The following is a 23,094-nucleotide window of genomic DNA, read 5'->3' on the forward strand; positions in this document are numbered from 1 at the left end:
TTTTCAGCTTCCAAAAAAACCCCCATCTGTAGATTAGATGTGTGCCATTTTGTGGTAAGAGCTGAATAAAAAGGACTTTACAGTTACTTTCTGCTGATAAGAGTACTAGCTGTCACTGTATTTGGGTTGTGGTTTTGAGCACTATCTATAGAAGCTGTTTTTCTATTTCTACAGATGCTTTTGACAGAGAGTACAAAATGGCCTATGATCGTCTCACAGCTAATCAAGTGAAGAATACTCATAATTGTGATAGACCACCAAGTACTGGAGTGATGGAATGCAGAAAGATTTTTGGAGAACCATATCTTTAAATATACCTAGATAAAGAGGTGATATCTATGATGTGTACCTGTGTAAAATAACCACTTCAGTCACAAGGAACATCTCAGTCTTCAGTGTTCAAGAACGTATGTACGAATGTACTATGGCAGAAGGCCTTGGAAAAACTAGGCCTATCTACAGTTGTAGAAATGGACAGAGTGAAAAATGGGCCAAATATTATTTCCCTGTCCCTTGTCCTTTCTGCAAATCAATGTGTGGAAAGGCAGATTCTAAACAAAATCAGTTCTTTAACTTGGGACAACATATTACGGTTCCCTTCTTAAAAAAAAATTAAATAACAGGTGGACAGAAACAATGCACTGAAACTAATGTGAGCGAAGTAAATTCTTCAAAATCTATTGTTTACATAGAATATTCATGATGTTATGAAGAGCATACAAAGTTGTATTATACATATTTTAAATTGTTTATAGTAAGTTGATATTTTTTTAATTTTTTTAAATTACTGGAGTGAATTTTAAATGGACTTGCTGCATAAGCAATACAGTGCTTATTTTTTTTGCAGTACACTGCTATTTATAGTAACTCGTCCAGTTACTTTTTGAAGAGTGATTTGTTTTTAAAGCAGAATAGAAGATGTTAACCTTCACTTAGACAGTACTCTAGATACAGGATTTCTCTCATGCACACATGGAAAACATGCTACCACAGCAATCAGAAGGGGAAGGTATGGTAAACTTCTGTAAAACTCTACTAATGAACACACTGATGTCTCTGTAAAACGCTTCTGTAGAAATCTCCTTCTCTTCCTCTCCTGCTCTCTTCACCCCCCACTCCCCAGTAAAGAGAAAGTGTATTGAAGAGTCCTACAGATTATGTCACAGAATTAGTTCATCTCAGCTGTTGGCATTTGTTAATGTGACCTCATTACAGATGTAATACAAAGCAAATGATGGCCTGCGAAGAATTCTTCATAAACATGCAGTGTTCAGAGTCTTGGTGGATGTGTTTGAAACACACTAAATATGACACGTACATAATGCTAATCCAAAGCTTTTAACTAAAGTACATACAGCAAACTTGCTACAGGGAATATATAGGGAATGTAACTTATTGGGGCATATTGTGCATAGCTAAATGTACTTGGAATGTTTGGTCTCTATTTCACAGGCAAAACAACTTTTTTTTTTCTCTGTGAAGAAAAACTATGTCAGTCCTTGTGGGTGGAGTCATGGCTTTTGACTCGTGTTTTCTTGTTCTAGAGATTTTAAAAAAATGTTCTGTGCTCTCAGTCACATAGCAACTCCTCACCAGAAGGTAGGCTACAGAGAAAATAACAGAAGTCTTGTATGGAGGTGGGAAAACAGACATTGAATTGTATAAAACACCCTAAACAAATCAAACCATGCTTTAACAAATAGCTTTATTTTAAGTAATCTTACTGGTTTTCCAATTCTAATTTCTTTTAGTTGTTGCTGTTGTAATACTTCTAAATATTCAGCTGTTACATTAGACCTTATATTTCAGTCTGCCTACCAGCAGGTATTTTTAAAAATCTCTTTAGTTTGCAAGTGTAATAATACAGCAATATTTAGTTAGACAGAAAGGAGATAAACTTTAAAGCTCACATTTACTTTATTAAATGAAATAGAGTCAGCCTCTTAGAGGCTTAAATGAGAAGTAATGCTGCTATGAAGCTCTATGTAAGCTCCTCCCAGACCTCTGTAAAGTAGTAAGAAGATGCTGCCCTAAAGAGAAAGGATTTAAAATTTATAGAGCTGCAGGTATATGCTGGTGATAATGGCAAGATGCAGTCTTGTTGGATACAGCTTTCATTGGGTAATACCTCTTCTCTAATTTGCTGCTAATCATGTAGCTGACCTTTTTGAAAGTATCCCCCCACCCTGAGGTGGAGCTAGCAATGCTACACTTACCAACATTTGTCACATTTAATTTATTTTAACAATTTGTGATGCTCTCTTGTACTGCCAGGTTTGTAAAGTAGTCCTCATGCATGAAATACAGCTGCCTTTTTCACCCAGGTACAAGGTAAGCGGTGTATCAGCATAGGGTGGATACACACCCCCTTCATTCTTCTGAGCTATGGTGAAAACACCAGGTTATTTTTTTTTTCAACATGCTCATTGTAAGTACCAATTAGTGTGCATGTATGCTCTGCTCTGTGCAGTAGGTACACTGTATTTACCAGCTGAACGTTGCAAACAGTAGTTGCTGTGTGTTTAAACCCATGTCTGTGCTGTGTATACGGTAGCATTCCTAGCTCTTTGCAGTTCTGTTCCCTGTGGCATTTACCACTTGGGGCAGCCACTGTTTTATAAGACCTTCAAGCCATGAAGGAGAGCAAGTGCTTTTTCCAGAGCTGCCACGGTGTGTTAAGAGTACTGAGCTATGAAGCAAGCTTCACGCTTCCTGTTTTAGTCTGGCGGAAGCAACTGAGCCTGGTCTCTAACCACCTCTTACTAGGACGTGACACTGCAACTGCGTGTGCGGGCACAGGAATAGATGCAACACTTGTATACGTGGCCCACGTTCTCCATTCTAGTCCCAGCTCCCTTGTAAGTGCTTCCAACTGTCCTCAGACTTAGAAAGCCAACAAGTTTGCCACTTCATTCAAATATCAACAGTCCTGCCAGTATTCTCAGAAGAGTATATACTGTACCATGAGAAGGATTGTGTGCGCATCCTTCAGACAAATAATCTTACTGTGTTCTTGCATCCTCAGAGTGGCACTCCTGAAGCATTGCTGATGTTCATTTGGGTGTGCTTTTAAATTACTATATCATGTAGTAGTTCATCAGGTGAAATCATCATACTTAATAATTGGTTTATAAAGTCTGTTGCAAGTCAGTCCACTGTAGAAATATTATAATAAAATATAGTTGGAATAGTGATATACTTTAAGTGGGAAATTTTCCTCATTCAAGTCATAATGTTCAAAATGTAGGTCCTGAGGTGGATAATTTCTAAGCATCATACAATTCAGTGTTGAAACAGTTTTCAGATCTCACTGTCCTTTATTAGAAAAGCAATTTGAGTATATTTTCCAATATCGCAAAGATGGATAAATAAAGTATTTGAGACATATTTTCAATTTAAAATTTTGTATGAACTGAATTTTCTCCTTTTGTGTACTAAATAATGCTTATGTCAAAAACCTTAAACAAAGGTTTTACATTTGCAGTGCAATATATATTTTGCTTTACTTATGGTTCCACTGGAATAATTATTGGAGATGAAATACTGAAATGTGAATAGAAATTGTGCTGTTTCTATGACACTGCTAACTGTGTCCCATTTTGAGAAGGTTTGCTGTTGGTACAGTTGCAGCCTGATGAATTAGACTTCCACTGGCAAATTAAATGATTTGTACCCCAAGAAAGGGAAAATTCCTGCATGTAAAATCTTTGTATAACAAATGGGAGATGCAAATAGTAATAATAGAGGTATTTCTGGATATGATCTCACTGGGATTGAAAAAATGGTACTTTGTTAGTCTGCAAGCAGCACTTTTTAAATGAATGGTTGTAGATTTGTAAATATGTAATGTTTAAATTTTATTTACCAAAAACCAGTATGTTGGATGTTTGCTTTGGTTTGTAGTTCCTTTAAAATATGCAAAGTCAGTGTTCACAATGTTAAGTTTTTTTTTTCTGTCTCATCCAAAAAGTTTTACAGTGAGTCAATAAAAAGCTTAAAATCTTTCTGGTTATTTTCAATAACATTTTATTAGACGGATTAGAATGACAGAAATGTCTGCAACTCTTAACTACATTGTTTGCTCACATGAGGCATTGTTAACAATAAACCTTTCAGGTTTGTTGATAGTTGATGTCAGTGGCATTTTTTTCATAGTGGCTCTGTAGAAGACAGTGCTAACAAGAATTAGTGCTGGATACAATAATCTGTAAATTTCAGACATTAGTGTCAGGATAAAAACAAAACTCAAGCTGTTCAACTTTTTGTTGTAGTGTTTCTGGTTCCTGGTCTTATTTTTTATTAGTGGTGCTGTGCTATTCTAACCCCAGATCCGTTTAGCCTTGTTACAGTAACATGTCAATCCATATGACATCACACTTGTATGGTGGCACTTACCATAAATTTTAGGGATTGTATTTCAAGATCAGGTACAGATTTAAAAGGAGTCATATGGATGGCTTTCAGGGTTGCTCTGTAACTCTCAAATCCTGTGTTTTTCTGCATGCAGGAATAACTCTTACTGCTTTGCATTTTCCTCGAAAACCTTAGTATTACATTTCCCAGTCTTCTTGCTTCCCAGGGCCAGCAAAAAGCATTTTTTTGGAAGCACAGCCCATGTTTGTGTACACTTTCCTGGAGGTACATGTGGAGCACCAGTTACGGATGCTTTGTTGTGGCATTTACTGAGAGGATGAAACTACCTCTGCATAGGGAGGTCGTGGCAAACTAGCTGCAGCACAGACCTCGGGAACCGCTGTACTCATTGCTTACGTGCGATGTGAGGGAGGTCGCTTCTGAGGTACAGAGTGGGTGTCGCACAATGATTTTAAGCAGAGTAGTTCTGTAAAGGCAAGCCGTAGAGGTCTGACCCTGCTGAAGTTCATTGATTTCAGTGGGTTTGAGCAGTTTACTAAGTAATTTAGAGTGTGTTCCTGAAAATATTTCTATAAGGAGTAAATATTCTGTGCTGAAACTCAGCTCCATTAACTTGAGGGGATCAGCCAAACTGAAAACTTCACGCATCTATATCGTATCAGCCTTTCCATGAATGCCTAAACATGTGGTTTGATATTGGTCACATCGTTATCTGATCTTTTCTGATCCTAAAGGAAAATAGTAGAGACTGACATACCACATGAGGTTTGTTTTTTTAGTATGTTAAAGATATTTTATTCTCAGTAAGTTTGTTATAGTTCTGGTTGTTTTTTTCAGTAGAACAATTGCTACCTTAAACCCCTTTTGATTTTGATACATGCTTATATACCTCATGAGGTGTCCAAATGTCATACAGTTACTGGGCAGGATATTATCTTGTCTTCTAACATCACACTGATGACCAAAAACACAAAGTAAAGAGCAAACATAGTGAACCCCAGTATTTTGTTCATTTTCCATTTACATACAGCGATTGAGATAATCACAAATAGGAGCATGAGAAAAAGGAGAACAATTGCACAAAACAGACCATTGCTGCTGACTGCAACTGGGCTGAGTCCGTTGAAGACAGAAAAAAGGAACCAAGGAACTGGCAAACTGCAAGTAAATGAAAAGTAATTGAAATAAATGTTTTAAGGCAGTTCATTTTCTGCATCATAACGAAGCAATTTTTCCAAACTGTTACTGAAAAAACCACATGATTGCAATCAGTATAACTTGGCATAAATCTGAAATTGATGTTGTTCGTGTCAAATTGCATTGGATAATACTTGCACTATCACTATGCAATCTCAGAATCTAAAAGGGTTTTTAAGATAATACCTATGAATTAAGTGTCTTGACATGCTATAATGAAGAACTCCTGATGCTTTATTGATGAAAGATAGACACTGATCCTGAGCCTTGATTGCATGGGATCTGACTGTCTCTAACTAGATAAGTATCCTGTCTGTAAATCTTTGATGTTAGCCAAAGGTGTTTTGCATTTTTGTCTTGAAAAATCAGTAATTCTCTGTTGATTCAGACTTAGGTGAAGATGATGAACTAAGTTATAAAAATCTCTCTTTCCTGGCTGGGTTAAGTTTAAAAAAAAAAAAAAAAAGTGACTGGTTGCCCAGCTGCCCTTCATTTAATTACAGCTAAAATGAAATTAATTAAGACCATTTTTGGAATAAAACCAGCTAGCTTTGTATTCCAGAAGAAAGGCATCTATTAGCATTGAACTAATACTCACCCAACAGTGATATCAAAGATATTGCTGCCTACGGAACTGGAGACAGCCATGTCACCTAAGCCTTTCCGTGCCACGATGACACTGGTGATGAGGTCAGGGATTGATGTTCCTGCTGCCAGTATGGTTAACCCCATAATTTCCTCTGATATCCCAATTGTTTCACCGACCTAACGAACACAGAGTTGGGTAGGGCTGTTAGTTTTGGAACGTGCAATTTAATTGCTCTATGCTGTCTTTTGTGCCATTTGAGTTAAAATAATCTAAATCCCCTTAAATGTGGTACTATTTTTTTGCTTTATAGGACAAAAAGTTAAATTTCATAGTGTCTGTTGATCTTGGATTTGCTTTGTAGCGTAGAGCGTCTGATTGGAGTGTTGCCAAGACTAAGCAAGGTCAAGCCAGTTACAGTGCAACTCTTCTGTCCTACATTCACCTCTTCTGGCTGTTTCCTACCTTCCCCTCTCCAGATTTAACATCAGCTCTGTATGGTCCAAGAGCTTTGGGAAATGACAGGCTTTGGATTTATGGCATGATCAACTAGACTGTGAATGTGCAATATATCACTAAATACAAGATGCAAGTAGTATTTCCCAGAATACCAGGTGAACATTAAGGCAATGGGAGTTGAGATCATTTAGCAGCTTCCAGAATCAGAACCTGCATTTTCCTAGAATTTTAATTAGGTAAGGGATAATTATGTTCTGCACAGAAGCATTCATCAATGGAAAGGCAGTATTAAGATAAATCTTGATGGCACTTTTCCTGTCGCTGATGCACAAATTCCCTTGGAAGCTCTCAAAAAAGAATGAGTCTTTGTCAAATTGAAAAGAATGAAATTGAAAATTCTCTTTCGGGTTCTAACAAAACAAAGCTTCTACTGTTTTGATGGATGACCGCAGCTGTAATTCATCAGATAAAATGCCATAGTGACCCTGTTCCCTCCCTCTCCACCTATTCTGAAATGGTCCTGTTTGCAGAGAAAATAAACGCCTCACCTGGTGAGCCCACCACACCATGAGGTAAGAGAACACAGCAATCCACATGATGGATCCAAAAAATGTGATCACGAAGAACTTTTTGGAGTTCTGTTAAAATCAAGTTTGAAAAGAAAAACAGGGAGAAGTTTCAGGAATGTTAACAATCCCTAATGAAAATTATTCACCTGTAACACTTTGCTGCAATCAATTGCTTTAACATGGACCCTAGTCTCTCTAATTGTATTTAGTTTTGTTCAGCTTGATTAGATGACCGGTGGCTGCTTGTCTTTTGTGGTTTATTAAATTAAGTCTCTGGAACTATGCTCTGCTGCAGCTGGGGCTCCTGTCCCACTCCCTGCAGCATTAACAGCACTTCAAGTATGCAAAGACTCTAGACATAGAAAAATAGAACTGGGGACTCTTGCTGAGAGGAAATCTATAGTTCAGTTAATGAATCCAGTAGCAGAAGGAAGATAGATTCTTACCGGGTTTCTAACATCAGGCATAGTGCTCCAGAGAGGGAAGACAATGGGAAAGAGGAAAAGGTAAATTGCTTGTTTTTTCCTAGATTCAGGCCATTCAAGAGATAATGGCTCATCATTTTCATCATCATCATCATCATCATCTGTGCTGTCATCATCACTGTCTTCCTCACTGTCAGAGCTGCTATCTTCTGAGGCATCGTTGTCTGAAGGGGGCTGTAGATCAGAAAAAAGAGAAAAAGCCAATCTGTTTTCACGCTAACAAGGAGCTGCACAGCATTTATTCACCATGGCCTTGCCTTGGCAGAGGTCACATTTGTAACATGGCTGAGGGCAGCCACAGACTCCATCTTGCTATTGTGGGACAAAATCCAGATATACCCTATCTCAGTGCCTGTGTATTATGTTAACTAATTTGTATCGGTTAACTAGAGCCAACCTTTAGACAGTGTTTTGACACAAACGAAACAATTTACTGTCTGTTCTTGAAAACCTTTCCTCATCAGAATAGCTAAATTACATCAGTAGAAAGGAGGAATTTGGGAAACAAAACAGAAACATGTACTGATGAACACAGGACAGGCAGGTACTCATATCTTCCCTCATGTTGGAGTACCCCTCTGACCACAGAAGAGTCATTTGAGGAGAAAATACTTCACAGTATCAGTTGTTGTCATATTTTGGATCTGATTTGTGTTTGTAAGCTGAGATGTTTCAGCTAACAACTTGATATAACTCATCACTACACACAAAGTCTATTTATAGTTGCCAGTTACAGGAAATGGGTTGGGTCCTATGCCAAAAGCTCTAGAGAGGGAAGAAGGAAAGTACATGTGAAGTTTAGTCTGACCTGCGCGCTTATTGCCTGTGGTACTTATTTCAATACCTTTTCATCTTGCGGCGCATCTGCCTTCTGTTTGTCTTTGCTGGGTTCAGAGTCACTGGCAGGAGTTACCTGAACGGTGCTTGGTGTCGTCTTTTCCTCTTCTCCTAGAAGTGGTAAGAAGGAATAGTGGTTTGAGTCATTTTAGCAGCCGGTGGTCACCTTCCCCTTGATCAGCAGGGAGCTTTGAGCATCTTACAAAAGTGTGTGGCATTTCATGTTAAACCTAGTCTGACTACTTAGGTTTTGTCTTTGTCCTCGCTGTCTGCTGTGGATTGTGATTAGTATAAACTGGGCAGAATCTGGCCCACCTGGCAAAGAATGATACCTTGGCACTCCTATGACCTTCTGTCTGAAACTGCTGGAAGAGGCACCTGCGTAACAACAAGGAAATGCTAATTATCCGATCTCCAACTGATGAGTGTTTCTTGGTTTCATTCTGGATTCTTAAAGTCATTAAAAGCCAGAAAGGATGTAAAGCTTTCCTTCCCCTTTTTTTTTCTAGTAGAGCATGGCATTCTCCAGGGAACTGATATTCTTTAAAGCTTCTGAGAAATGACTGTTATGTGCTGCCAGACTTTAATCCCTGATCACTTGGTAGGTATTCAAATGCAAATAGGAAAGTGCTGACACATACAAGGAAGTAACTGCAATGTCACAGAATCATCTGGATTGGAAAAGACCTTGAAGATCATCTAGTCCCACCATTAACCTCACACTGAAGTCCTCTGTGCTGTTCCTGTGTTAACCTGCCTAGCCCAGAGGAATGCAGAAACCTCTGTACAGAATGGTGTGTAGAAATACGGGTAACACAGAGCAGGGGGGAGAGGGAGTGCCTGGCGCTCCGCTCAGGCCCAGCAAGGGCCCTTTTCTGACTGCTGCAGTTGAGGTTAAGGGATCCCCTCCACATCGTCAAGCCTGTCAAGTCAGTAGGATCATGTTATCCCATGATTTGCACCTGGATGGGGTGTTACAGGGTATCTAATCCTGAACTGGGTCAGCCAATCCAGTACAGTGCCTCACAGATGCATGAGGGAGAAAGTCTAGAGGGGAGATTTTCAGAAATGTATATTTTCAGTGAGTGCCATTTGAGATTTCTGAAACCAGGCCTGAAGAGAGTTCACCTGGGATACTTTCAGCCCTGAGTGGGAGACAGAACAATAATGCTTTTGAAATGTCCACAGCTCTATGGACCAACATTTGTGGAACATGTCATGGCATGAAAATTCACAGTTCAGTGAAGTCAGCATGGTGTTGATAACTCACACTGAGAATTTCCTTGCTTCTTAAACAGTATTTTTCTCAAGTTTGGTTTCATTCACGTAGGTGAGGCCCAGGGCTGTGAGGTACTCAGGCGACTGCTGTACTGCAGCAGGGTGCTTGTGGAGGTGGGACCTTCCACACAAAGGTTTGCTTGTTTTTCAAAATTTCCAGCCTCGCTGACAGCATAGACCCGTGTTGTAGCACAGGCCAGCTGCTGCCTCTGGATCAGCTCAGAAAGCCTGTGTATCAGTGGTGTTGTAGAAAAGACAAAAACTATTAAAAGGGAGCATGCACAGACCTTTAGAATTGATATAGACAAACTCAGCGTGGCTTTTCTCTCTGGAGGAATCTTTTGTGCTCTTCTGCAAGTGTGCCAAATTTCCAAGCTAAAATGAAGGTACTTTGTTTCAACAACCATCTCCCTTGCAGGGTCTGCCAAAGATCAGCAGCATAGCAGCACCCAACTGCTGTCTGTAAAGGCCTGACTTCCCCTCTTCCACCCTTCTGGTGGCAATTTACACTGCATCCTTGTAGCATTTTCTGTGTGGTTGCTCTTGCTAACCACTCCTGTGGGGATGGCTTTTATTGCCCACTGGTAGCGTAGATTGATTAATTTCTGCTGCATTATTATAGCAGCCTTCTGTGACCAGTGATATATCAGAAAAGCTGTGTTAGACCATAGTGTTTCTTTGCCAGCTCTTGGGTGTTGGGTGCTGGGAAGGTGAGGGATTGCAGTGCAAAACAAGGCAGACAGCACTGACTCTTCTTGCACTCACCTTCTGGTTTAGCTCCTTGTCCAGTCGGAGTCTCTACTTTGGCCTTGGCTATGTTGCTCAGGATGTCAACCCTGTCTTTAAATTTTGCTGTGGATGAGAAGGATACATTCAGCAGCAGCTCTCAGCTATGCAAAGCCTCCCTTTGCCTGCCTCCCCCCAACACACGCACACTCTCTTGCCCCTTTCCTCTTGCATGGGCTGCAGATAACACTGACTTGTCAGCTGTCCTTCTGGCTGTGGCTCTGGGTTTTGGCTGCTGCTCATTGATCATAGCTGTTATATTTAAATGCTTAGTACTATGGCAATTACGCCAACAATCTGACATGTAACCAATACTTTAATATTTAGAAAATAATCAAGAGGGAAGAGAAATCCTTTCCAGGTCAGTAATTTGGAGATATCTGAACTTCATAGGAAGCAAATGCACAAAGAACCGAGGAGTTGTTTCAATGCAATATTATTTTGCTCCCAAAGGACTGTTGATATTTTTCAGGCAAGCTAAAAATGACACCTTCCTTCCGCCGTGTGACTGTTGAAGAGGCTTTACTGTGCTGCTTGCAGCCTGGTGACCCGATGGCAAGGGAAAATAAAAACCTTTTATGTTCCAGTTATCTGGAAAACGATTGATTTCTCTAAGTATACACAAGTGTCTACTCTACTGGAGTTGATCTCAATTCCTGGTTCAACAAGGCCCAGGCTACCCAAGAGATCACCTTCACCAGTGCAGTGTCCAGTACTGTATTTCTGGGGCTGCTGAGGGCTTCTTCCACTGTAAACCAGGCTCTGCTCAGCTGAGCTGCTTTATTATTGTTTTACAGTGAACTGTGAAACTGTGTGTGTGTGTCTCCATAGTTAGGTGCTGTGCTGAAATATCTTAATTCCTGCTCCCGTTGAAAGTGAGCAAGTCATCGGCTCAAAGAAAAGCCTCATTTTCTCTAATCTATGTCCTCGGTTGAGCTGCCTACCCAATGACTAAGCTGAGGGTCACAGGGCTTGCACATGGACAGTAGCCACAAAAAACTGGCCATGCTACGTTTGGCTTGTGTGCAGGGCTGTAAATTAATTCCTTCTGAAAGTTTTATTACACTGATTTAATCTACTATACTGTTGACTATGCAACCAGAACACGCTGTTGTCATCTGCCTCAAGGACAGGGCGCTGCCATTTTATTCATCACCATGATATTGAGTTAATAGAAATTGCAGGTCCGAGGCCCTGAGCCATGCAGGCGGATCTACCGTTCTGAGCTGAACCTTGTGAAAATCAGTAGACTCTGGTATATGTCCAAAAACTGGGACATGCTCAGACGCTAAAGGCCTCTGGGGAAGAGTCCTGTCCTGGTGAGATTCCTGTTATTGTCTGACAGAAACATTTTTCCCCAACTGGGATTTTCACTGAGCACTGGAATGGCTGGACAGAGATGAAAGGATGAGCTCTTCTCCTCTGAGAGGCTGGCTGGGACTAAAGAGCCTGCCCCTTCCCTGCTCCTTGTCAATCCTGAAGCCTACCAGAGGGGCTGTGAAGCACTTTGCTTCCTTTCCCCCCTGCCCCAGCTGAAGCTAAGTACAAGGATACCCGTCGGTGCAGGGCAACGAAGAGGTGACCTTTTGCTTCCAGTGTCTTCTAACCAGTGGGCAATGCATCTTTCTGTTCAGCTTTTCCCAGAAGCTGTTGCAAAAGCTTCTGTCAGCAGGGTCAGGGCGGTCAGGCTCAGCCTGAAAGAGATTATATAAATTCAAGCCCCTGGCTTCCTGCCCTCACCTAGGCTGCAGGCTGTGAGTGCTGACCCGAGGAGAGCCTGTGAGCATCTCTCTGTCAGGATAAACAGATTAGGTCCAGACTACTATCCAGTTCTCATGAGATCAGCCTCATTTAAAAAGGTGTTAATTCCTCTGACACACACTTCATGCAGGATGGACTGAGATTGGAGGAAGAGCTGGATCTAAGCTGGCCAGATCTGCAGGTCAGCATGGGGGGGAAGGATGTCTGTCCGCTCAGTCCTTGCTAGCACTGGGGATTAGCTGAGCCAGGCAGCGTGCTGGCTGTTTCAGCAGCACTGCAGGCTCCATCCTCGCTCAGGACTGCAGTCCCCTGGGGCACTCAGTGCTGGTGACTCCGTGCCCTGGTTGGAGAGCCTGTCACAAAGGAGGTGTCTGTGTTCAGCAGCCCCGAGATGCTCTTCAGGAAGATTCCTATCCTTTGGATTGACAGCATCCAGGCTGGACTTAAGGTGGCAGCTGAGCTTCTATCTTGAGTTTGGCTCGTATGTTTAATTAATTCTTTGGCTCTAATATTTAATCTAACAGGACTAACTTACAACATGAACAGCAGGAAGGATTTTTTTCTTTAAAATTTGGCATAAACCTGGAGGATTTGAAGATTCTTCTGTCTAAAAGTGGAAGGGAAAAAAATCTCATGATTCCTTTTGCTTCTTTGTATCATGATTCTCTTAAAACAAGTGACTGAATTCTGATGAAGCAAGTAGAAAGTGTAGCTGCCTTCAGTCGTCTTAGCTCAACTCTAGCCTGCAACACTGCCTGCTGCTCTGTTCTGGTCTAATTTCTAAAATCATTAGCTTGTCAACTGGGGCATACAACCTTGCTCCTGGAGTCTTTTTCTTCATTCAAAAGTAAAAGCAGGCTTCTGTCTTCTTCCCTGTATGACTAGAGTTTAAAGAATAATCCAATGGTAAAACTGGGGGTTCAGAAAAGAGAGGGTTCCTCAGTCTTTCCAAAATCCTTGCTTCCTTTAATTCCCCAACAGTTCCCTCTGGTGTCTAACTCGGATATCTTTAAAAGATCTCATGCTCTGCTTCTACACACTTTCAGAGAAAGTGGAGAAAAGACCAAAGTTGCTAGAAATTCCTCATTTTAAAAAAACAAAGCACTTTCAAAAATAAAAGCTTCTATCAAAAGTATAATTCAGGATGCAATGTAAATGTTAGAACTTCTGAAGTGAAACACCCAGTCTCCTGTAGACAGGGAAAAAGACTTAAGTAATGATCCCTTCCTAATACAAAAAGAAAAAACCAAACATTCTGAACTTAATTCACTGTTCAAATGAGAAATTGTTTTCACACAAGGGGTGTTGCATTAGGAACAGTGAAACAAAGTTTGTATTTCAGACTTCTACCATATTTCTAAAACCTCCTCTTGAAGTTGGTTTTGGAGGCCTAGTACTGGCAGTTTTTCCATATTTTGGACCCTTGCTGCCCTGGAACCACTTCTGTGCTGCCCAAATAAAATGCGACTGCAGGAAAAAAAAAAAAAAAAAAAAAAAAAAAAGGAAATCTTACAGAGATCCTAATTTCAGTAGGTTAAGTTAGGAACTGCTGAGCAATAGTTGGCAACCTTTTTCTTTTGTAGTATTCTTTACCACAGCCTCCAAGTTCTGATGCTACAGGCATTGGCAAGAAGGAACAAGGACCTCTGAAGAAAGATAAACTGGATCTTCTTTTATATTGCAACCTAATTACAGAAATGTGCCTGGTACAGACGGTGCTGCACACACTGCAAAGGGAGGGGTTTTGTTGGTGCTCAGTGGGCACTAGGCACCCAGCTGTCCTGAGGGTACCACAGGGCTGCAGTGCCATTAACACAAAGGCTGAGCTTGCAGTCCTGATATGCCTTGGAGGGCTCAAATCCTTTTCCGGAGTCATTCTGGGGAAGTCACTTCCATCTTTTTGGCCAAGGTCCTCAAGGCACTTAGGTTTCTCAGTCTATTCATAAATGATTCCCTTTCTCCAGACTCCCTTTCTTTAGGTATGAATTTATCAGGGTAAGGAGTGACTCCTACAAGATACACAGGACCTGGGACAGTTGTCCTTGATTTTGAGTGCTGTGCTGTTGTAATATCAGTAACTTTATCATTATCTTCTCTAAGGAGCTGTCTCCTGTTCTAGCAGTGTTGAGTGGAAGAGGCATGTACCTGGAGCAGAGGTTTTGCCCTTAACTCAGTGTCATTATTCTAGTAAAGGGTCTAAGAAATAACCTTTTGGAGAGACTGTAGCCCATCCTCGCACGGTCCCTGTTGTATTAGACTTGCTTAAGTACATATGGTCACACTCCCATCTAGTGGCTGCCGCATACAGAGACTAACTCAAAGTCTGCCTAGCTGAAATGAGAGGGGAAGTTGTCTTTCAGAGAAGATCCAACTGTCCCACTAGTCCTGTTTATTCAATATCCACAAACCGTTTTAATAACAGCCTCTCTAGCAAGACCAGTGGCTTACAACAGCAGTGTATTCTGGGCTGAACTGGCTGGGGCAGCACTGGAGCACTCTTCTTGGCCTGGGCTGGCAACCTCAGGCCCCCACAGCTCCTGCTGAGGTCCCAGGGCTTCACCAGGGCACCAGTCTGCACCAGAAAGTGAAGTGTGTGTTGGCCTGGGCTGGGAAGATGCTGCACAAAGATATTTAGAGGTGCAGGAAGGATGAGGAGGTGCTGGAGGGGCTCTGAGGGGAAGCAGTCCCTCTGGGCTGGCACTTTCCAATCCTAAAGACAATGGCAAGTCCTCTTGTAAGGTTTTGGATCTATCCTTGTGCTGTTGATAGCACCTTTTGGGGGGACAGGAGGCAAGGGCAGTAGAGCAAACCTAGATGAGTCTGGCTCTTGTTAGGTGACTGTAACATGATGGATGTCTTCACTAAAATCTGTCAAAGTGGACACTTATCTGTCTTGCTGTCCTTATCAAACCTCCTTTGTTCCCTTGGTCAGTTTGTGCAGCTGGGATTTTTATCTGGAGAGTCCTTTTTGTAACCTCTGTGATAGACACGAAAGGTGTTGATCTGCTTAGCTTCAATCTCTCTTCGAATGGACAACAGATAATCTCTTTAGAACAAGTAGGGCAGTGGAGGGGTGAAGTGTGTGCTGAGCTGGGAAAGAAAATCTAAAAAGAGGTATTTTTTGAACATGCTTCACCATTTCTGTGAAAATGAACCTCCACACTCTGTATTAAAGTTGATACAAAGCAGCACATTAAAATCCTGTGTACAAAGACACTGGGTCTGGCTGGAGATGTGGTGTCCCTGAACCCTGGGCAGTTTAAAAGAAGGTGTCTCTTAGTCCTGAGCCGATCAGCCCTTGGCACGGGGAGTTGGCCCACTGCCTGCAAAGTGTTGTGGGTACAGCTGACCATGGCAGTGATGATACCGCAGTGTTGCAGGTGGACTTTTAGAGGAGCTCAGTGTTGATCTAAATCAAGTACAGATTGGCTTAACCATCACAATTGGAACACAGTGTGTGTTTTAGATCTCAGCTGGGATTTTAACCACTGTCAAAATGACAGTTCTTCAAGGGTTTTAACTTCTTTTTCCTCTTCTTTAGGTTTATGCCTTTGTGAGGGGCTGTGTGCACAGCTGGGGAGGTGTACAGGTAATGAGCTCTCCCTGTGTTCATCTTCCCATTATAAATGGGGCTGATATAGGCTGAGCAGCTCTTTCTCAAAAATGTAGTCAGCACTGAATGCTGCTGGTTCAAAGCCTGGGTGAGGTCTGAGCTAAGAGGAGGGAGGAAGGTGTGACATGCTATGAGATGGAGGAAGCCTGTAACTCACATTTGCTGCCCCTGCTGTCAGAGAGACAGCAGAAGATGGGGGACTGCAGTGACCACTACTGTTTGCAGTGGCTCTACCTGCCCTCATCCCCCCTCAAGCAGCAGCTGCCACCGCAGCAGTAACCAGCTTGGTGCAGGCAGAGTAGATATGGCAGGGCCAAAATGTGACGAGTTTGTCCTTGCCAGCCATGCAATCGGAAGGGATACGTCCCACTGCTGCGGAGCTCCCCCCACCTAACATTATCTGTGATACTCAGAGCTGCATTTCATGAGTCGCCGATCCCCAACACCCCAGATTCCCAGTTAAACTGCTCTGTGCTCAGGGCTGCAAACCCAAGTCTCTCAGGCGAGGAGCATTCACTCACCGTCTGCCAGGGGGTCCAGGGTGTGGATCATGAGTTGGAAGATGGTGCTGCGCATTTGGGAGTTGTGCAGGGAGGCTGAGCTGCTGCCTCGCTGTAAGGCAGATGCAGGCTATGGAAAGGTACAATGCAGCAGTCAATAGCAGTTTCCTCCTCAAAACATCTCCACCGCTGGTTCGCCTCTGCCCTGGGGATGCATTTATGTGGAGGCTGATCTCCCCAACCCGAGGAGCAGCCTCAGCATGGATTTTAAACAGCCTCTGCATTCAAGTTCACAGGATGGCCATGAGGACCGACCGTTCACAGCAAGAGACATGCTCTTGAGAGAGCAGGCCAGCCTGCCCTTAGATAAATGCAATGGGCTCGCACAGACTCAGCATCAATACAATGTTATTATAAATTCTAATAATCAAAGCATGCAGTGCTTTTAGTCATAAACTTGTTAATAACTGTGTAGATTTATGTGCTGCTATAAGGCAAGGTCACATCAGGTGTCCTGACTTAAAACTCGAAAGCTCTGGTGCTCTGTTCATATAGTCAACACCGGAGTCCTAATGAGCTTTTGACTGAACATTAATTACTAGAGGTCGGTTAAGTGCACAGAGGAACTAGCAGCATCCATATGAGGAAGCTAACATCTGTTACGTTACGTACGTATGCAGCCACTACATCAGCTAGGCCTCTCCGTGCAACGGGGAAGACAAAGGGTCAGCAGTTTAACCAGTAGCAGAGGAATGAGCTCTCCAGTGATTGCTGTGGGGAAGGACAGACCCTACCAACCTCTGCTTTGGGAGCCCAGGAGGAAAATTGGCCATGAAACCAGGTAAGAAAAGTCATGCTCTGAATTTCTCTATGCCTGTTTAAAGCATAGAAAGAATAGCACTCTGCTAGTCAAATCCACTTGAGAAGCCTGAGCTGTCTCTTAATTTTTATAAAAATTCCTTTGAGGACACAACTCAGCCAGGTGTCCTCTTAAGTAAGCTGTGGATATTGTGTCAAGCATGTCTGGTTCTTTGCACAGAGTAGACTTTGGTCCAGGTTTCTCGACACAGAAGTTGACGCTTTTATTCACACCCTGACACGGGGAGAGGTTCAAAATGCAATGACTTCAGATCCCCCTAAAGTTGCTTAGACCTACCTGCAGCTTCCTCACATCTGCTGGCTTCTTTGCTCCATCATCTGCAACTGTCTCACTGCTTTTCTGCAAGCAAGCAAGAACAAAAACAACTGAACACCACTACTGCTTCACCTGCTTTTTCAGGATCTAATGACAGCTCTTCAGGCTACTGTCTGTGAGAAAGTGGGACAGCTGTCATCTGTAGATGACTATGCATGGATGATACTGAAAGAGCCGAAGACACGTGCTCTCCTGAAAACCATGTGGCCTCCAAGAGAAACAGGATTCCACCTACAGCTCCTCAGCGAGGATGCGGGTACCTGGAGGTGGACTCAAATGGCTGCTACCATCTGATTCCTGGGGATATAGGCAGCCCCAGACTTCATGCCCAAACATCTGTATCCTTACTCATTTTCCAGCGGAGGCAGACTGAAGGTGCAAAGGGGTATTTTTTTCCAGTGATCAGCATTATTTTCCAAATAGGTAATTTATTTTTCCCAAGGGTTAGGTCCAGCAGCTCCCTGTCATGCTACTGTACGCTAATGAGAGTTCTCTGTAAACTTAAAGTGCAGGTTTTTTTCCTTCAGTCTGAAGGGTTGGATTCAATTCGTGATGACTGGTGATGTCCACAGTGACGTATGTGTATAGCTGCAGTGTCCTGCACATGCATCACACTGGAATGTAACACATGAGCTTTCAGGACTCCCAGCCACAAACACTGGCTGAAAGACAGACCAGGAGGAGGAAAGAAAAGCACTTTCTCAATTCTGCACCACTTCATCTATCCTCAACCCTCTTCCTTTCTTTCCTTAAATTATGTGGAGTGCTGAGATCAGAAAGGGCAAGGCATTCTTGAGTGCCAGTGACACACATCTGACCAGTAAAGCATGCCAATGCCAGAGGACAATTTGAAATCTAGTGGTCTCTGCTCAACAGTTGGCAGTAGCACAGGTCAAGAGGACAAAGAGGCAGCAGGAGAGTTGGGGAGGGACAGAGGAGGAAGAAGTGGGCAGGCACACTCAGGAAGACAAAGCCCCAAGTGTTCTAGAGACCATGGCCAGATCTGCTAGTCTGAAAGGGTAACTGGCACTGGGGACACCTTCAGATACTGTCTTTGTGTAAGCAGTCAACTCTTCCTTCAAAAGACAATGAGTGAAGGGCCCTGGTCTCAAATCTGGCACAGGTAGTTACACAAAACTCCCCGTCTGAGCACCAGCAGCTTACAGAATCATCTCTGAGTGCACGCAGCCGTGGCCAGTGCATGGAAATGGATTTGGACATTTCAATCTTGTTGCCAAATGCTGACTGGGAGAGGTAACAATGGTTGCCAGAGGCTGCCAGATCCTCTTCTGTGATGCAGATTGGGTAACAAGTGATACCACCAGCGTCCCAGCAACACACGTACCTTTAGAAAGGGAAAAGAGAATTTCCTCCAACATCTCTCATCTGCAACCAGACAGAGCCTCTTAGCAGAAGCCTTTTTCCCCCTGTTTAACAGAATTGTCCGATCTTGTTCCCAGACTAAGAATGTGTTCCTGAAAGCGTTTTGGGTTTTTTTTTTAAACTCCTTTACAATAACTGAGTAAGCAAAATCCCACACAAGTCTTTGAAAGTAGATAAGCAACCACAACTGGTAACTTTAGTAACTGCAACAGTAGAACTCCCTTTTAGTGGTGTTCTGTAATTTCTTAGAACCTCTACTATCTAGATTGCATTTCCCTCATTTTATAACCATAATTATTGACCAGTACCTGTATTCTGAGGTTTTGTTTGAATATGCACTTTGTGAAGGAGATGCAGTTTTTCTTTGTGGTTTATGCTAGAATGAATTATTTCCAACTTGCCCTCTGAACAATAAGGACACCAACCTTCTGTATATCCTCTGCTGATGCTGCCTGCACAGCATTTAGCCTCTTGTTCATCTCCTGCTTCACCCATTGTTCTAGGTACACGTTCTGTTTCATAGTGAATACATATGTGGCATAGGCAGTCAGTAAAAGGAGGCTTTCCCACCAATCAATGACGCTGTCTAGGAAAAACAGGATGAGCATCAGTAAGTCTACAATGTAGAATGAGATGTCTCTAAATAAGGGCCACCATGTCAGGTGGAGTATCTCCCTTGAGAAGAGGGCACAGGTGCCAATGACAAAGAGGATATTAAACACTGCTGAGCCCACAATGGTACCGATGCCCACATTGCTGTGCGAGATGAAGACACCTATGAGGGAGGTGAAGAGTTCTGGTGCTGATCCACCTGCTGCCATGAAGGTGGCTCCAGCCACATCTTCAGAGATCTGCAACTTCTCTGTGATCACTCCCAAAGCAGGGACAAAATACTCATCACACACTATGGCCAAGGCCACAAATACATATATCATGCCAAAGATGTGAAGTACAACCCACCCTTGCCTGCGTTCTTCCACACTGAATAGGTCCTGGGGATATTCTCCTTTAGACTCATATGGTGGCTTTCCACCTGGGTAGCTTTCACTGACATTTTCTTGCTGTGGTGTTGTATCCACTGATGTAGTGATGGGCACAGTTGGCTCAGGATCCACATACACACAGTGCCTTATTTTGGGTGTTGCTGTGACATTGCTTGTTACAGCAGTCTGGTTGCTGGGGAGGTCCCTGGAGGTCACTTTGACAGGGTCCGTGGGTTGGGGTGCTGTGTGTGGTGCTGGAAGGGCAGAGGGGCTGAACTGGAGCTGATAAAGAGAGAGGGCCAACACTATGGCAAGCAAGAAAAGGATTCGGTTCCGTTGTAGCCGCCTTCTCCGTGGTAAATGCATTTCCTAAAGGTTCAAAAATCCAAGCCGTGTCCAGAAGCCACTGAAGACTTCTCTTGATCAGTAATTTACACTTATATCCACCATCGGAGATTCTCGTTGATCTTAAGCATCAGTAGTGAAACTGCATGACACAAAGTGTAAAATCCTGCAAAAGAAAATCTGGTGTAAAAAATAAAGTACTGCAACTTTCCAGCATTCGGGTAACATTACTTCAATGACTGCTTTTCTATTTTTCAATAAAAAGAAGTAGACTTAAATGAGTACAGGCAGATCTAGATTCAGGTTTCAGTCTTTTTCTTTTATGACTGTAGGGTATGTTGATTAATATTCAAAGGTTTGGCTTAATAGAGAGGAGCTGCCAAAACAGTCCAATCTGAGCTGAATTCTGATTCCACCTTATGCCCATATCCAGGAGTTATTACGGCTTGTGTTTTCACTTGAGTCCAGCTGTTATTCTGTAATATTAATTACTGGGTCAGTGTTCTGCAGGAGGAAAGGACATGGCTCTGTCAAGAAACCTACTTTAAACTGCTGGAAAAGGTGACGCTCTGAAGACAAGATCATGCTGTTAAAACCTCCCTCCTCACAGACCAGTTATTCACCCAAGCAACCTCATCAGGAAGATGAAAACTGCTTGACAGTTCCCAGCTATGCTGCTCCATGGTTCTCCAGCCTTGCACTCCCACAGAACACACACCAAGCAATGGTGAGCTTTTTTCTTTCAGTTTGAGAAGAGCATGAGGAAGACTTGGTTCTAGTAAAACTGAGGGTGCTGAGCATTCATTTGTTTCTATGACTACATCTTTTCAAGCCTTTCTGCAGAAATCAGAACTGGCAAAGTGGAATTGTAATCATACCTTTTATTAGGGGATAATTAGCATATCTTGCATAATTATTTGAACAGCTTTTAGGAAGGGAGAGAAATTGTAAATGCCAGAGTGACAGAGCCCGCAGCTGTGACAGTATGGAGAGAGTAGAGTGATTTGAGGCTGGACAAAATTTACCCTTCAGTACTGCTTGAATGTTTTACCTTAGAATATCACTCTTTATGGATTCTTTTTTCCCCAGAGTGGGAATGTTACATTATTTTTGAGCTGGATGTGATCACAGTTTTGTAAGCCATTCTCAGATAAGCTCTTCATGCAAGTTCGCACACACTTACCCTCTTGCATAACACCCAGTGAAGTAATCAGCCTAAATTTCTTGCAAGACAGGCATTATTATCTTCTTTTAAATAGTTGGGAGGATCACTAGGGCCAACAGTAATAGAGGGTCATGGGAGTACCTAGATAAATAGATGATATAAGCTTTGCTTTTCATATGTAAGAATAACATAAACATGTATATGGCAGAACTGCATAATATGTATAACAAAATGCACATTATTAGAAAATAACCCTTCCTAACAAAGATAAGAGAGTAAAAAGAATGACACAGAGAGAACAGAAGATGTATGCACACGCTCCTATTTAAACACTGGGTTTACTTCTGTCCAAAATGACCTACTTGAAAGATCTTTTGCAAGCAGAAGCATATCCAAATCTAGGATCAATTGTAAGAGCTCGCCAGCCTTTCACAATACCTGACCATCAGCCTCTGTTTCTCTAGTCTTGTAAGTTTAGCAGTTCTCTTACAGGTCAAATCCTGATCAACTCCTTTCTCCCTGGTTGGACTGTCTCAGTCATAAGAGATCTGTTTCTAATCAAATGAACCTCCACAGCTTACCTTCCAAAGATGCTGTCCAAAAGGAAGAGGAGTACCGAGGGTTGAGCGGAGTGCTGGAAGCTTCTTTGATACTTAACAGCCAGATGGGAGATGCTGTTGCAGAGAGAGGCAGATGAAAATGATCCCATTTTCACGATGCCTCTGCTAGCAGAGTTCTAATACAAGAGAGGGTCAGGTGTGAAGGACATATTACTGGAGGAATAGCCAATCCAGTTTAATACCTGCAGTCCCTAAGAAGATTAAATAGCATTGTGTAGATTTGGGTCTATCTCTGAAGACAATATCTTTCTCTGCTACTCCAGGTTATTCTCAGTATGAGGACAGGCGATTATCTCCATTGCAAACTACCAGATGAAAGCACCAACTGTGAGACATGTATCATTCTCACAGCAGCTACAGAAGAGAGCAGCGGGGGTAAATCACACCGCTCCTCTGCATGGAGCAGTGGTCACTTAAACAAGGCAGCTTGCACGTAGCTTCATTTTGAGGCATCTTGTACAGCTGACAGGCCCAGAGAAGCAGCTCTGCTGGCCTCTGCCATGAGTCTACTTTGCAATGCCAGAGGGAGGTTTAAAACTCACTGTCTCCTGCAAAAATCGCTCAGCTCCCACACCATGACCACCAAGGCAGAGGGACGCCGCAGGGCCCCGTGCGCAGGCAGTCCCTCGTTGGCAGAGCAACCCCAGGATGGTGTTTCAGTAACTCTTCTGTACCAAGCGGCGCTGACACGGTGCAGCTCCACAAAGGAAGAAATAACATTTCTGCCCAAAGATTTAATGGTCATAACAATCCAATCAGCAGATTTCTCACGGGGAAATTAGAAAATAATTATTTGATAATTTTAAAGCAAACGGTTGTCTGGATGGACAGTTTTGCAACAGAGTTTATTGAATCCCCCATCCTCACGCCCACATTCACAGAACGGGGAGAAGAGGTCCCTTAGCCGCTCCGGGTGCTTATTCAGAAACTCTTCTCTAAGCATAGCAGTCCTTTTTTA

The 23,094-nt window shown here is 42.6% G+C and overlaps 2 protein-coding genes across 9 annotated transcripts in view; one reads left to right on the top strand and one right to left on the bottom strand.

Annotated features, from left to right (window-relative positions):
• DENND4A (DENN domain containing 4A) overlaps positions 1-4,004 on the top strand; it is a 62,025-nt gene extending 58,021 nt beyond the window's left edge. For all 8 annotated transcript variants that reach the window (XM_074838046.1, XM_074838044.1, XM_074838043.1 and 5 more), the window contains one exon: positions 175-4,004. In XM_074838046.1, coding sequence (XP_074694147.1) covers positions 175-311 — 137 coding nt within the window. In that variant the 3' untranslated portion in view covers positions 312-4,004. The remainder of the gene's footprint in view (positions 1-174) is intronic.
• SLC24A1 (solute carrier family 24 member 1) lies at positions 4,003-22,307 on the bottom strand. The gene is made up of 10 exons (XM_074838052.1): positions 22,098-22,307; positions 19,449-20,517; positions 17,602-17,664; positions 16,467-16,575; positions 10,551-10,637; positions 8,515-8,618; positions 7,632-7,844; positions 7,165-7,254; positions 6,170-6,336; positions 4,003-5,532 (listed from the first exon to the last, which is right to left on the bottom strand). The coding sequence occupies exons 2-10, from the start codon at positions 20,370-20,372 to the stop codon at positions 5,283-5,285; spliced, it is 2,007 nt and encodes a 668-aa protein (XP_074694153.1). The 5' UTR covers positions 20,373-20,517; positions 22,098-22,307; the 3' UTR covers positions 4,003-5,282.
• Positions 22,308-23,094: the final 787 nt, after the last annotated feature.

This window comes from Strix aluco, chromosome 12 (assembly GCF_031877795.1).
Source record: "Strix aluco isolate bStrAlu1 chromosome 12, bStrAlu1.hap1, whole genome shotgun sequence".
Taxonomy (NCBI): domain Eukaryota; kingdom Metazoa; phylum Chordata; class Aves; order Strigiformes; family Strigidae; genus Strix; species Strix aluco.

Bases quoted from the DNA above. Each gene is read 5' to 3' on its own strand.
- SLC24A1 (XM_074838052.1), bottom strand. From the start codon at position 20,372: ATGCATTTACCACGGAGAAGGCGGCTACAACGGAACCGAATCCTTTTC. The intron at 10,638-16,466 runs GTGAGTGAATGC...TCTCATCCACAG, and splicing joins CCTGGACCCCCTGGCAGACG to CAAAATTTAAAGACAGGGTT. The intron at 7,255-7,631 runs GTAAGAATCTAT...TGATTTTAACAG, and splicing joins TGCCTGATGTTAGAAACCCG to AACTCCAAAAAGTTCTTCGT.